The 13,382-nt window shown below is 47.6% G+C and overlaps 6 protein-coding genes across 6 annotated transcripts; 1 reads left to right on the top strand and 5 right to left on the bottom strand.

Moving 5' to 3' along the window:
• Positions 1-1,303: 1,303 nt before the first annotated feature.
• Positions 1,304-1,825, top strand: TEOVI_000009200 (uncharacterized protein; the record flags this gene model as incomplete). The annotated part of the gene is made up of 1 exon (XM_067220039.1): positions 1,304-1,825. One exon carries the CDS (start codon positions 1,304-1,306, stop codon positions 1,823-1,825), a length of 522 nt encoding a protein of 173 aa, XP_067076140.1.
• A 2,476-nt stretch (positions 1,826-4,301) lies between these two features.
• TEOVI_000009100 (TFIIF-stimulated CTD phosphatase, putative) lies at positions 4,302-5,153 on the bottom strand (the record flags this gene model as incomplete). The annotated part of the gene is made up of 1 exon (XM_067220038.1): positions 4,302-5,153. The coding sequence occupies one exon, from the start codon at positions 5,151-5,153 to the stop codon at positions 4,302-4,304; it is 852 nt and encodes a 283-aa protein (XP_067076139.1).
• A 520-nt stretch (positions 5,154-5,673) lies between these two features.
• On the bottom strand, positions 5,674-7,647 carry TEOVI_000009000 (uncharacterized protein; the record flags this gene model as incomplete). The annotated part of the gene is made up of 1 exon (XM_067220037.1): positions 5,674-7,647. One exon carries the CDS (start codon positions 7,645-7,647, stop codon positions 5,674-5,676), a length of 1,974 nt encoding a protein of 657 aa, XP_067076138.1.
• Positions 7,648-8,106: 459 nt separating this feature from the next.
• TEOVI_000008900 (uncharacterized protein) lies at positions 8,107-9,927 on the bottom strand (the record flags this gene model as incomplete). Its single annotated transcript, XM_067220036.1, has 1 exon — positions 8,107-9,927. The coding sequence occupies one exon, from the start codon at positions 9,925-9,927 to the stop codon at positions 8,107-8,109; it is 1,821 nt and encodes a 606-aa protein (XP_067076137.1).
• A 373-nt stretch (positions 9,928-10,300) lies between these two features.
• On the bottom strand, positions 10,301-11,047 carry TEOVI_000008800 (uncharacterized protein; the record flags this gene model as incomplete). Its single annotated transcript, XM_067220035.1, has 1 exon — positions 10,301-11,047. The coding sequence occupies one exon, from the start codon at positions 11,045-11,047 to the stop codon at positions 10,301-10,303; it is 747 nt and encodes a 248-aa protein (XP_067076136.1).
• An 887-nt stretch (positions 11,048-11,934) lies between these two features.
• TEOVI_000008700 (uncharacterized protein) lies at positions 11,935-13,254 on the bottom strand (the record flags this gene model as incomplete). The annotated part of the gene is made up of 1 exon (XM_067220034.1): positions 11,935-13,254. One exon carries the CDS (start codon positions 13,252-13,254, stop codon positions 11,935-11,937), a length of 1,320 nt encoding a protein of 439 aa, XP_067076135.1.
• Between the last annotated feature and the right edge of the window lie 128 nt (positions 13,255-13,382).

Raw genomic sequence — 13,382 nt, 5'->3', positions numbered from 1 at the left:
CCGGTCTTTGCACTCTTTCCAGCGCCGCGGAAACAACGCAAACACACCACTGGCATTCACGTTGCTTTTGCTACAGTTGCCGTGCTTCCTTTTCGTGCCTCCCACTTCGCGTAAGGTGGTGGATTCGCATCTCCCTTCCAACTCTTCCAACCCTTCCGCATCTGAAACATCTCCACCCGGGTGCGCCCCAAAGTCCTCCAAACCAACAGGTTTGCCTCTTAACAACTATTAGTCAGCAACGCCCTCAAGCTGCTTGATCTGGTCGCGTTGCACCGCCTTCCCACGCGCGGGTCAGGGTTCCATCCACCACGCACGCCGGCTACCCCACGATCCGGAAACAGACGGTCTTCATGAATGCAGATCTCGCCTGGTTTATATCATTTTATAAAGCATCATAAGCACAGTTCGCACAGCACCGCCCCCCGCACGTTAACTACGTGCTGACAAACTGCGTTCCCTCCAGAATTTTCCGGCCAACGCGAGCCGTTGAATGTGAATATGCGTTTTGCACTTTTCTTATTGCTTTCGTGAGAGTCGCCGTACCCAAATAAAGCGACCGTCGATCACAGTCGGCGAGACCTCTCAACTGGTTCACTCTCTTACTCACTCGGTCGGTCCAGAGATTCTAAATACGGTCGTACACGGACACTGGGACGAGTTAGTTAAATCCATCAACCGTCTGGATGCCAATACGATTAACCAAATTAAAGGCATTAAGATATCCTGCGAGGAATTGCAGGGTGTCAAAAACCGCCTCGCCAACCTCAAAGAACCGCTTATGTCTCTTAGAAACGGGCGAACTCGCATCACCGAACGACTGGACCAAATCGACGAGACAATGATGGAAGTGCAAAACGGCGTCCCATGCACTGGAAACGGCATAGACTGGATTTACTCGGACCTGGCATCTGCGTGATATTACATGTCATGACATATTGTCGTCCGATTGCCGTCTCCTAACTGGTTTGCCCAGCCATAGGTCCCCCTCCCGGAAGCATGACGAATCAAGAGAAAAGGAGAGGGGCAGACGTCTTCCAATTGATTGTATGGACGTGTCCTCGGTTTCGACAACGGATGTGTATATTTTTCTTGTTTTTTTTTTAAAAAGATGGAGCGCACTGTAAAGGATGCCCAAGGACAATGCCATAATTATCGAATGTGAGACGGCATTCAAGCCTCGGTGAGAGGATGCACGGCAACTGGAAGACGCACATATTATTGGTAGGGTTGATCCACACTATATTATAGCCTATGCGTGGCCAAATACCGTTATGGAGTTGAAGCGAAAAAATGGCAACGGCGAATGATATTATGGCCACAAGCAATTAACGATGAAGTATATGCAGATGGTTATTGTCCGAGCTTATGCCTATATTTTAAACAGGAGTTGCTATCTAGGGTATGGGCACCACCAGCACTTACAATGGGCCTTGAGGCGGCGGCCTTCCAAGATGAATTATCAACACGCGCCCAGATAAACTTTGGGTTTTTTGATGAAGATGGAGTAGCGTACGAATTCACGAGGCTGTCTACCGGCTATGTAGGATCACTGGAAATTATGCAGTTATTGTTATTAGTCCTAGCCGAGGACCCGCGTATCGTACGAACGGACGAGCAACTACTCCCCCACGTCCAAAAAATCATCGACGTGTGGATCCACGACATACGAATTACGCCCCCTACCACAAAGTCCGCGGATGTGTATACAAATGTACAAACAAGAGAGCCCGAGAAACCCGTGTTACCTATGGCGAAACGGAGTATAGATGACAATACGGCTATATCGGCATCAAATGGGACAGAAACAAACATACCGTACACATAGGGGATAGAACTTTAACAAGAACACGAGCTCATCTAACAGGGGACGAATCTATCCCCAGGACGCTAAAAGTAATCGAACTCGAAAAACTCTGGTCAAAATTCCGCTCAGTGGCATCTACACTCGGTGTTAATTGGCTTCGTTACGTATATACAGTCAAGTCGCTACGAAGACGCTTGACTCACTGGTGACAAAACCGCAAAATTGACTAAGATGATATCCTCAACAACTCGATGCGACGGACCCTTAAAGATTTATGGAAGATCGTTAAGACAAACAATCCTCGAAAGTCGCTCCACCCGGAACCGATCACACAACAATCACCTGATATGGCTATCATTAGTGATAAAAGTACATAAAGATGGTTTGCTACAGTGAGTGACGCCCAATCTCCGAAAGACTTCCATGCTTATGGTGAATAATGGGACCCTGACAGCATCTATAATGATACCATGCTTATAACCAGTGCAGAAGCGGAAGCCACAAAACGCACACTCGCCGTTTCACTCCATTCAGTGGCCCCCAAAACAACAACAACAACAACAAAATTGCTTTTGCAATTGACAACAGAGTCCTACGATACGCCATGGTAAAAGAGAAAAAAAACAAAATGAAGAACTGAACGCTATAGTAGCAATCACCACCAACGACTTACGTAATTAAAAAAAAAATAATGTGGCACTTTTACTCCGCTCCCTCAGCACTCAATCCTGCCAATGAGCCATCTCGCAGAAAGAGAGTATCACTGGTCAGATTGCACATATTTCTGAACAAGATAGCCGTGAATGCAAACATATTACACAGACTACAGCTTGTATACCGCCAAGTTTCTTTAAAGGAGGTGAGTGTCCGCACCACACTATACATTATGTGCTCACAGTATCTCAAGCTTATCTACTACAAAATCTTTGGACCAGCGAAGTGATGACAATACCGTCGGGCGCCCTGCTCTTTGATAGGTGTAGAATAGACTATACTTCTTACCAACGTGACAGTTTGTCAGAGAGATTTGAGATGAAGACACCCATATCGTGAGCACCGTGAATGGATTGCCTATGATAATAACCATGAACCACGCATATATGGCCTTCTATATAACTTGATGGATTGGTGCAGAAGACACAAACAAGAAAGTAATAAGAACTGGATACACACAGAGCGCTAGGGTTGTTTTAGCTCGAACAACACAACACTCCTTTAAGCTCGGTCCGCATCTTCCCGCTTAGAGTCTAGCGGCGAATTTTTAGTGGGCGCGGTGTGAGCGCGTGACCGCCATTTTTCGGGCATTAACACCTCGATGAGGATAACTGTTGGAGGCCCCAAAACACTTCGCAAGATACGCTTTCAATCTCCAATCGGGCCACTACCCTTAAAGGCACAGGATCTATATAGCCGTATCACAGGTAACAGATAGTTCGCAAAACGGCAGTCGCTGTAGCCGGTCCCGCTGTGTCACCTTTTGTGCTATTTTTTTTTTTTGCGTAACATAGGCAGTAGCCATAACAGCATACCTTATCCACAGAAGCAGCGAAACCCAACGAGTGGAACAGTGCCACCGTAACGCGGAACAGGAACGTGAAAAAAGCGGCGGCGATACGAAAGCAAGTCCAGCAACTTTATAACCGGATTGACCAACTGGAAAAACGCCTATTTAGCTCACCTGGGATTCCAGCTTAACACACTACCAAAACAGGAATCACATCGACCACAGATCAGTCACAGCCCTCCAACCCGAGTAGTGGAACCTCCCAGCGGGCAAAATCCCCACGAAGGGCGGACCCATACAACTTACAACAACAAAAACAACTCAAGGGCCCAGACCAAAAGATACAGCAGTTGAAAGCGAAGACCGCCCAACAACAGTTTCACCGAATGCAAATTCCTCAGGTTCAACAATTACGTTCCCTGCCAGCGGACGTCAGCCCCCCATCGAACTCTCGCAAAGTAAAATCGAACAAACCGGATCCAGCGACATACGAAATATGCTAAAGAACAAATGGAAGGAGAGCTAGAGGAGACAACACAATATTAGTTACAAAGCGTCATGTGCAAAAACTCTCAGTGTACAAAGGTATAATCAAGTTTACTCATGCGCAGGCAGGCGTACCCACGTTCGTCTCAACACCCGGGTTTTGTAATCTACACCCTCTTTTCTTTCTTTTATTATTAAATACTTGTTGGTGGAAAGATACTTCAATCCCATCCTTTTTTTTAATGAACTGTGAGGCGAAGCAACTTTTCCATGAGACAACGACACATAACACCTAATCTTTGTGTTAAATTGTGTCACTTTCCCCCAATTGTATATATATATATATATATATATATATATATGCAATATATCTTTATAAATAGATATAGATCAAGAATAACAATATTAGAAGGGTAAAGGCGCAGCGAGGAAAACTCCCTCTCTGATTTATCCTTCCCACCTTCTCTCTCTTTCTTTCAGGTGGGCCATCCGCTCAGCGACCAACATTTATGACGTGCAGGTGGCACCGGGAGCCGATTCCTTCGTTACCCGCCTTCGTTTAGGTGATGAGGCGCACAGTTGAGGTATCCCTCGTTTGCGGCGGGTCCCGAGATGATATGTTTGAATTTGGCTACCGTCAGAACCTATGACGCGCCGTTGAGTTAATAACGGGCACTTTGCAAGAAAATCAGGGACCGTTTCACCACTCTCTACCATCGCCTTTAATACTTCCCTTAGGAGAAGGAGAGTTCGATCTGTCACCTGACGTCGTGTTTTGCTGTCGCTCCTGCTTCCAGCCTTCCTTTCTCTATTATTTCCGTCTCCCTCCCATGCTGCTTCCGCTTCTTCCATGGGTGGGGTTTGGCTCACTCTGAAGTCATCGACAATAATACCGTTCTGTGGGTTCGTGCGAACGCAGTCCGGGGAATTTTCGATAATGATAACGTAGTCCAAGTTTCGTCCGAGCTTTGTCAAATCCTTCGTATAATCATCAAAACTGAACCAAGTTTTGTGGCGGTGTATGAGGTGTCGAACTGTATTGCGTATGTTTATCTCTTCCAAGATGCATTCGGCATACTCCCGCTCACCGGCTGTCCATACAATAACTTCAAAGTTTTTCCTTATGAAAGAAAGTAACTCCTTCAAATATGCGCGAGCATAAAGGGGACCCTCGCGAGCATATATTACAGTTTCGTCTAAATCAAGTACCAATGTATAGCGTCGCTCAGTGCCTGACGCTGGGGCAACTAGTTGATCCTCTTTGTATAACATCGTCGGCTCTCGCCGCGCTCGAAGCTCGTCGGAGTCTTTGGCACAACTCGCCTTGAAGACATTGTCACGCAACAACCTGTATCCCATCGAGTGCTTTTTTAATGGCTATGTTTTAAATCTTTTTTTAAAAAAAATGTTCCTTTATTGTTATTAATATTTGCTGCCGACGACGAGAGAGGAAGGAAAACCCTCCCGGTCTCTCTCTTTCTCTGGTGGAGGGTTGCCCTCACAGATGCGCTGCGGTGCCGGTGTCAAGAGTGGGTCCTCCCTCAATATGTTTATTAAGTGAATCAACCAGCTGCAGAGTTCAGGAAAGAGGAAAAAGAAAAGTAAAAAATTTTTGTATACTTTTGTTGACGCCCAATTTGGTTTTACGAGAGATGACATCGCCTTATTTTTGTTTTTCAAGATCAAATTAGGCGACACGTTGCACCGAGTTTATTTAGGTTAAGGTTTCGTGAGACGAAGCAAACCGAAGGATCACAAACCATTAAGAAAAAATCGAGTAAAAGGGGGAAGGGCAAGGATCTAATTAAAACACACAGGCAAATAATGAAAAAAAAACGACTAGGTTAGTATGGTGCAGAAAAAAAAATGAAAAGTGCCTCTATGCTCCCTCATTCTCATCCGGGTCTCGTAGATCCGTAGTTTCAACTATTGAGGAATCAAACACTACTTTGTCTTCCTCCCACCACGCGGAGTTGCTTTGCGCATACGTGACGGGACCGGCCTCGTCGGGCAGTAAGTGTTTGACTTGTGTATGTTTTGGACGCGCAGGACACGGCAGGTGCGGATCCTTTTTGCCAAAGTTCACATAACCAAAACAAAACAACGCACAAATTGTGTGATACATCTCGCGACAATCCGGATGGTAGCAGAAGACACTCGCCCCCGGCATACCGCAGAGAGTACAGGTTTGCATGGGTAGCTCTAACGCTACAATATCCTCCAAATCTCGTCCTCTTTGATAACCCGTACAAAGATGAGCGCAGCGGCAGTGCACCACGTGAAGGGAGTTGGTTCGGGTATCCACAAAGTATTGTGCGCACACTAAACGGTTCCCAACCTGTCCGCTCTTTGTTTGCCGCCGGTCGCATAGTGCCCAACGCAGCTCCGCCATTGATGGGATGCGCCTTCCTCTGTTTTCGCTATTGTTCTTCAACAGATCTGCCACCAAAGTTAAAGTGCTCTCGTCTTCGCAATTTACCCCGCAGATGATACACGTTTGGTTTACTTCCTTCCGCCGTCGAATTCGATTTTTGGTTTCCTCCTCTCTAACGGCGTACTGCGCCACAATCATATCTCTCATTCTCACGTCCTTCACGGACACGTGGATTGTGTCTGGTTCCTTTGGTAGAGGTTCTTCACGCGTCCGCTTGGAGAGAAAGTTGGCCTGTTGTCGCCTCATTTCTTCGCCAAGATGTGAAGGAACTACGCCGGAAATCGGAGTTATGGTGTTGGATGCCGCGCTGTTTAGTGATAACATCGTCTTCCTCGGTCCACTTTGTACCGATGACGACGAAGAGGAACCTGTAGCAGACGCGTTTTGCCGCATCGGTTGGGAAAGACTTGAATTAACAGGTTTCTCACTCGAGACAGCTGGGCCACCAAAGTTAATGATTCCGGTGGGGCGTAAATTCTCCCGCATGGTCACAACGTTCTCGGGGTTCAGAGCAACTGGGGCTGGAAGCAGCCGCACAACTTCAATCCGTGAGCAGGAGTTCATCCCGATTATAAGAGGATGCATGTTGACCTGATATCGTATGTCTGTTTCGTTTTTCTTACGGATATAAGCGTTGCGCAGCTCTACAACCTCTCTCCCACCTCCCTTAAGATTATCTCTAATCGCCTTTTGTACGGAGGCGTCAAAAGTAACAGCCGTAATCTGCTGCCGCACATCCTCCGGCTCACAGAGATCTAATCGGCACAGTGATTGCCCTGAGTTCAGCTGTTTAAAGTGAATGCCAATCACCGCAGCACGAATGAAGACATTTGGATGTTTGGGTGGACACACGAGGGAACCAATTGCTACATGAACACCGTCCGACACATGCGCTCGCAACGCCTCCGTTGTCAGTGGCACCACCGTGCCGCTGTTGAGACTCGGTTTGGCGACCACCGTCTTCTCGTTAGTCACCTCCACATCGAACGAAAGTACGCCACTTAAACTAACAACTTCCTCCCCCTCCTCCTCATAATCAAAGCTACCACCTAAAACCTCATTCCTTCTGAAGTCGCGTGTTTCACCCAATTTATAGACACCCTCCGCTATGCTGGCAGGGCGTGTCCCACCCAATGCGAGCGCCTTCCCCACAAGGTCTCTCACAAGCTCAGCAAAGTACGCATTGTCCACGACCACAACATCGTTTGTTTTGTTATCTTTGTGGAAGACGGTGAAATCACACAAGGGAGCCTTCATGAACTTCAGCTTCTCATTCACCACATCCCTAATTCTGTCGTAACTGTTATCGTATGGATGCGTTACAGATAAAGTGTCACGGAAGACACGCTGGCCTTGAATGCCTGGCACTCCTGTAAAACGGAGACTCACAGTCACGCGTGCCGTCACCGGTTTGTGCATTTGGTTGTGTTGGTGATACCTCTATATTAAATATACACCTGTACACTAGTTCATTGTACGCAGAAACGTGAAGAATTGCAAGAAACTGGGTACTGAACCACTATAGCATACACACACAAGGCCTACCTCCTTGAACGTCAGTACGTTCGGAGTGATCGAATTAATAAGAGAAACCCCACACAAATTCACACAGATTGCATATTTAATCGCCGACATGTTTTAAAACGAAAGAAAAAATTGAAATTCAAAAATCCACCAGCTGAATCCCCTGTTGCAGGACCACTGGCGAAGGAAATTCAGTGTTAGGAACACGAACTTTACTGACACTCATCCTTTTTGTGAGAAGAGGGAGTGCCTCTTCGTGTGGTGCGATATATTTTGTATGATACAGTTAGAAACGGGAAAAGGTTGCAGCAGCCACTGTAGAGGGATTGAGGGGGGGGAGGGGAGGAAGGGAGGTTACTTCAGAAGCCTGAATATCGCTCCCGTATCGAGTGTAGCTACCTGAACCACTTCCCGCAGGGCGGAGGTGATAGCCGTCCCCCTAGGTAGTGTCATACGCACCACGCACGTCATGCCACCGCGTCTCGCCGGTTTCAGATAGTGGTGGCGCTGTTCTGTGCCGCGTATTCCCCGTCGTGCTACCATATTCTTCCCCGTGACAGCCATCAGCGGCGAGGGTTGCCGCAGCACTCCCTCCCGGTCTTCATACAACTGCGACCGAATCGGTTCATTGTTATCACTTTCCCAACACCAACCTCGTGATTCGTCAAATATGCAGTAAGCGAGCTTCTTTGGACGCTCAATCAACCACCGATAGGTTGCGGGTGGAGCGGCACGCAACCGTGGTAATCCTTCTACTTGTAACTCCTGTGCAATATGCTGAAACGCATCTTTCATTTTTGTGTTGGGTAAGATCAATCGCTCCGCAAAGCGTCCCAGTACAGGGAGCACAATATCATCTGTTGTAAATGACTGAGCCTCTTTCTCGCTGCTCACCAAATGAACCCGCTCTAACAAGCCATCCAAGTGTTTCTCTCCGGCAGCAGAAAGCCACTCCGTGTGACTTACTGACGTCATGCCCCCGTTTATATGGTCCGCGGGGGCATCAAACACGTCTAGTGGCTCTGTCGCGTGTCCGCTGTCACCGCGGCGTAAAACTAAGTCTCCTGGTACAACTCTGTCGCCGTACATTTTCCACCGAAGTGAAGCCAATGCATTAAAGTGAACGTCTGCAACGCTTCTGAGTTTCTCCTGAATGATTAGCCGTGGTACAGCATTGCGGATAACTTGGGCGGAGTCATGCTCCTTTGGTAGGAGATCTGCTGCGCGTTCGACGAGGTCTCGCAGAAGCGTGTGATGTGGGTAGTAAAGCCCAGTTTGAGGAAGGTTAATCAACGGTTCATCTCTCTTCAACGCGTACTCCAAACCTTTGCGCACCCCCGCCCAATCGCTGCACTTCAACTTTGGGTCCACTATGGCTTCGAGAAATGGTGGTAGTTCCTTATGAACTGCTGGTGAACGCTCCGTGAGGCTAAGCACATACCCACGAAGAAACTCCGCGTATTCCCTATGAAGAAGCTGCCTGCCGCTCTCAAAGGCCCGAAAGAGGCCAACGCCGTGCCGTGCTAAGTGGGTGTAATTAATAAAACCATTGCTTCTGAGGGCTTCGAGACGGGGAAGGATGTCAGCAAGAGATCCTCTCAAACCTCTGAATACAACTGAATACGAAACATCAGGGAGGATGCACAGAGGCAAGGAACTTATGTCATGCAAATGCAAGGAAATGTCAACTGCTCCACCAATGCAAACAACACCCTCACTAACGTGCGCCACCTGCTGGCACTGGAAGTTACGCTTGCTTGCGTGTGTGTGGCTACATACCAATGCAATACGCTCCTGGGAGCTACAGAAATCCAGGGGGGTGGTGAACCTCACTGATGTTCTGGGTGGACACTTTCTTTCGATGAGCTTGGCAATTGTTTCGTCTGGTATTCCTTCAGCAACAATTTTTAGTGCGAAGGCGGCCGGACCTCTCACATTTTGCAAGTCTTTGGTGCTTGGAGAAGCAAACGCTTCACTTGGCCACATTTCCTTAACAACGTAATCATCCAAGGACCACTTCATCAGTCCTGTAAGGCGTGAGTTTCGCTCCTCATTCATATCACTGCAACGGCCAGTTGGCGATCGTAACTCAGTTATGCCGATGTTATCTTCCACTGCAGCTGCACCCTGTGCGTATTTCATTGAGTACCTAAAGTTAACTTTATCTTTCGTCATGATCGCTAAGCACTATTGTTTTCGCTTCTGGTTCATACTATTGATCGTTGGTCCTCAGAAACCTTAAGTAATAAAAGGTCCTGCAAAACAAGAGAAACATGTGCAATGATAAACCACGCGCTGAAAGAGGGCGTGGAATGACACGGTCAAACTCAGAGTGTTAGAGGGAATAACAATATATGGTTTATCGTGAATAATGACAAGGTAGTTAACCACTTTTTATGCGTGTGACAAAGTGACTGTAAATTCAGGGAATATACACGGGACCGGATGTGACAGGAAAGGTATAACAATAATAATGACAATAGCACGCTTAAGCGACGTTTTCCTTCACTACACGATAGACGACACTATGCGTACTCCATTACTTTAATTACTCTGAAAGTGAGACATTTGCCTGGCGAGCAAGTTGTTCCCTGCGCCAGTTGGGCATGCACCTCCGAGCGTACCCTCCATGCGGGTTCATCATAAAGTATGGCCGATCGTTCCAGACACAAAATCCCACACAACTTACGAGTCCAACTTGTCCGCTCACCACACCACTCAACCAATAGGACCATCCCATACCAGTAAAAAACTGCGCTTCACTGCGCACCAAGCGATACTCCAGTGGGTCAGAAGGAATTGGATAACGATAATACAACCGCCGGCCGGCGGCGTTTATGAGTAAACCTTTGCGCCACAGTAAAGTCCCTGTGCCAATGGCGACCGACCAAATGGCAGTGTTTGTGGCAAAGGCCTTCATCCACGCCTGACCCCAACTATTCCGTCGCCCGCTCCACATCGCTTCAGAAAGGAAGTAGTGAAGGGTGGTGCCAACGAGAAGGCCCGGCAGAGAAATCCAACCGACCTGACGCATAACTCCGTTAACGGTGTAGCGAGCGCGCTTCTCTGTGTAAACAGCCATACCAGTGCCAATGCTCGCCACCATGACAACCATAAAGGCTGAAAAGAGTAATCCGATGGACATGCAACAGAAGTTACATCGCTTTTCATGCGCTCGCTTTTCCTTCACGGTTACGGGAAGCTCGTTCGCTTCGTCCCCAACTTCCGCTAACAATTTGGGGTTTGCCTTCTTAACCGATATGATCGAAATTTTGGTCGCGTCCAAGTCTGTCATTCCCCTTCACTTCTAATACGCGTAGTCACACAAATAAATAAGAGATGTATATACACACGTATTTATAAAAGACAGGCAAAAGCAAGAAATCATTAGGGGAAACCCGGCAGTCCACACATAACACTTCATCAGTATATATACTGACAAAAGTATTGTCTCATACTAGTAAGTACGGTACACAAAGGGGTGAGCTGCATGGTTGGTGTCCTAATGAGGAAGATAGCGTGCCGTGCCGTGGTAAAACCCAGAGCACTTTATCACTTCTGCAACATCAATTGTTAAGAAACAATAAATATCAGAAATGCCGAAGTGTTTACTCATTTTCGCCTTCCTTTAACACTGCACACTATCAACGGAAAAAAAATGGTTACATGCGCCACCACAAATATACGCATTCTTTTAATACTCCGTTGACTCATATTTTGGTCGAATTAAAATGATATGTGAATTGGTGTATCTACCTGCCGAGCACATTTTCCAAAGCGGAAAACGTTTCGAAAAAAAAAAAACAATCAAAGAAAACACAAATGTAGTGAGTATCTTTCCCATACAATGCGCGGGTGCAGGCAATTTCCTTCCTCTTAGTTCCCATCCCTCTCTGTAATGAGGTTTATAGAAAGCGTAATCTATTTGATCTCTCGTGCGGCCGCGAAGAATATTACACAAGTACCAACGAAACGAAAACGAGTGAAATGGCAATTGACCATGGCGATGGGAGCGATTGCAAATAAAAGAGTGAAACTTCTATACATTCTCCACAGCAACGGAACACATACACGTGCTCCTTTATATGTGGGGAATCACCAATGTGGAGTGACGCGGGCAAACACACTCCAATCCACGCGCGTGCGCATTTGCATATGAAACTAGAGGCGCTGGTCGATAGTTTATTTCCCCTTCTTTGCTTCGAAAACCACAATCCGCTGGCAAGATATGTTGTCGAAAGAGTTTGCGCGGCGTATCATGTCGATGTGATCAGTGGATAGCTCAAGTGTTGCGCTGATGGTCCGCTTCAGAGCACTACGGTGCGTCAGCACGGTATCGATAGCCCCGTCAGCGTCATGCGTTGCAACGCCTTGTAATGCTCCCGTGGAGAGTGTCGACAGCGTGGTACCGGTGAAAGTCGATGACAGAGATTTGTGCTGGTGATCATCCTTTTCCAACTTCACCTGGGCATTGCTCTCCTCTCCGCTTCGTTGTGCCCGCAGGTGTCTCTGCCGCAAACGCCAGAGTTCGTGCTTGCGCACCAGAGCATCGGATTGCGCCTGCTCTGTTTCTTCGTCCAGTTCTACAAACCCCTGGGACATGCCATTGCAGGACATGAATGGATCCTGCGTGGACGAAAGGGAGGGTGCGGTTTCTGTCGTCAACTCAACCAGAGCTCCTTCCCCTGCGAGAAAGTTGGAGTCACTAGCCGGTGGCGTCATGACGGCTGATTCGTCACCAATCACAAGTTCCCCCATCACTCCACCCAAACTCGCGTCCCCTTCTCCCGCGCTAGAAAATGACAGTTGTGAATTTGTCATTTCGCGTTGCAGCAACCGCTCAAAGGTTTCTTTTTTCTTTTGCTGGACGTTGGAGAGGAATCGGTTGGTTATGTCTGCCGCCACTGCTGACGACCATGTGGAAGACGCTTGTGATACGCCTGATGGAGTAAATAAATTACTTCGCTCGTTTATCCCATCGTTAAGACCAGGCAAAGAACGGCAGAGAACCTCCTTCATACTCACATGCCTCGCTTCCTTACGGAGGGCCTTTTGCGACTGACGGAACAAAACCATTGGCTTTGCATCCTCCTTTTCGCGGTATTTGCTGCTCTTATGAACAGTGTCGTCGGAAGCAGTTGCCCGCCGTGCCTTTCTGGACTCTTTTCGCCCCTTCTCTCCACTGGCAGTGCCCTGCCTCTTTCTTTTTTTCTGTTGCGGATCAACGTGCGAGGCAGTAACCTCATCTGCCTCCACTTCATCAGAGAGGAACAACTCACCCCGTATTGGCTCAGTGTCTAACACATCATCCAACAGAGGGTTAGTATTGGTTTGCTCATCACCCGCTGTAGTTTGCAGTTGAACCTCCTGCTCCTCGAAGAACTGACGAACTTTGTCAAGTGGTGACATGGTTTGCATGGTGAGAATTGCCTCAACCCCTCCCCCGCCATCGTTAGAATTTCGTGGTGGCGTTCTCGCCTCCCCTGGACACGAATTCTCCATGCTTTACGGGGGAAAACTTACAGGTAAGTGAAAGCCTTGTCTTTAAGAAGGCAAAACGCTTTACTGTTTCCTCCCTATCGAAGAAAAAATTTCCCTATCCCTTTTGCCCAAGTGAAACAGCAGGGAAC

The sequence above is a fragment of the Trypanosoma equiperdum genome, assembly GCF_001457755.1.
Source record: "Trypanosoma equiperdum strain OVI genome assembly, contig: ctg_103, whole genome shotgun sequence".
NCBI classification, from domain to species: domain Eukaryota; phylum Euglenozoa; class Kinetoplastea; order Trypanosomatida; family Trypanosomatidae; genus Trypanosoma; species Trypanosoma equiperdum.
This window is presented reverse-complemented; position numbering and strand designations above follow the sequence as displayed.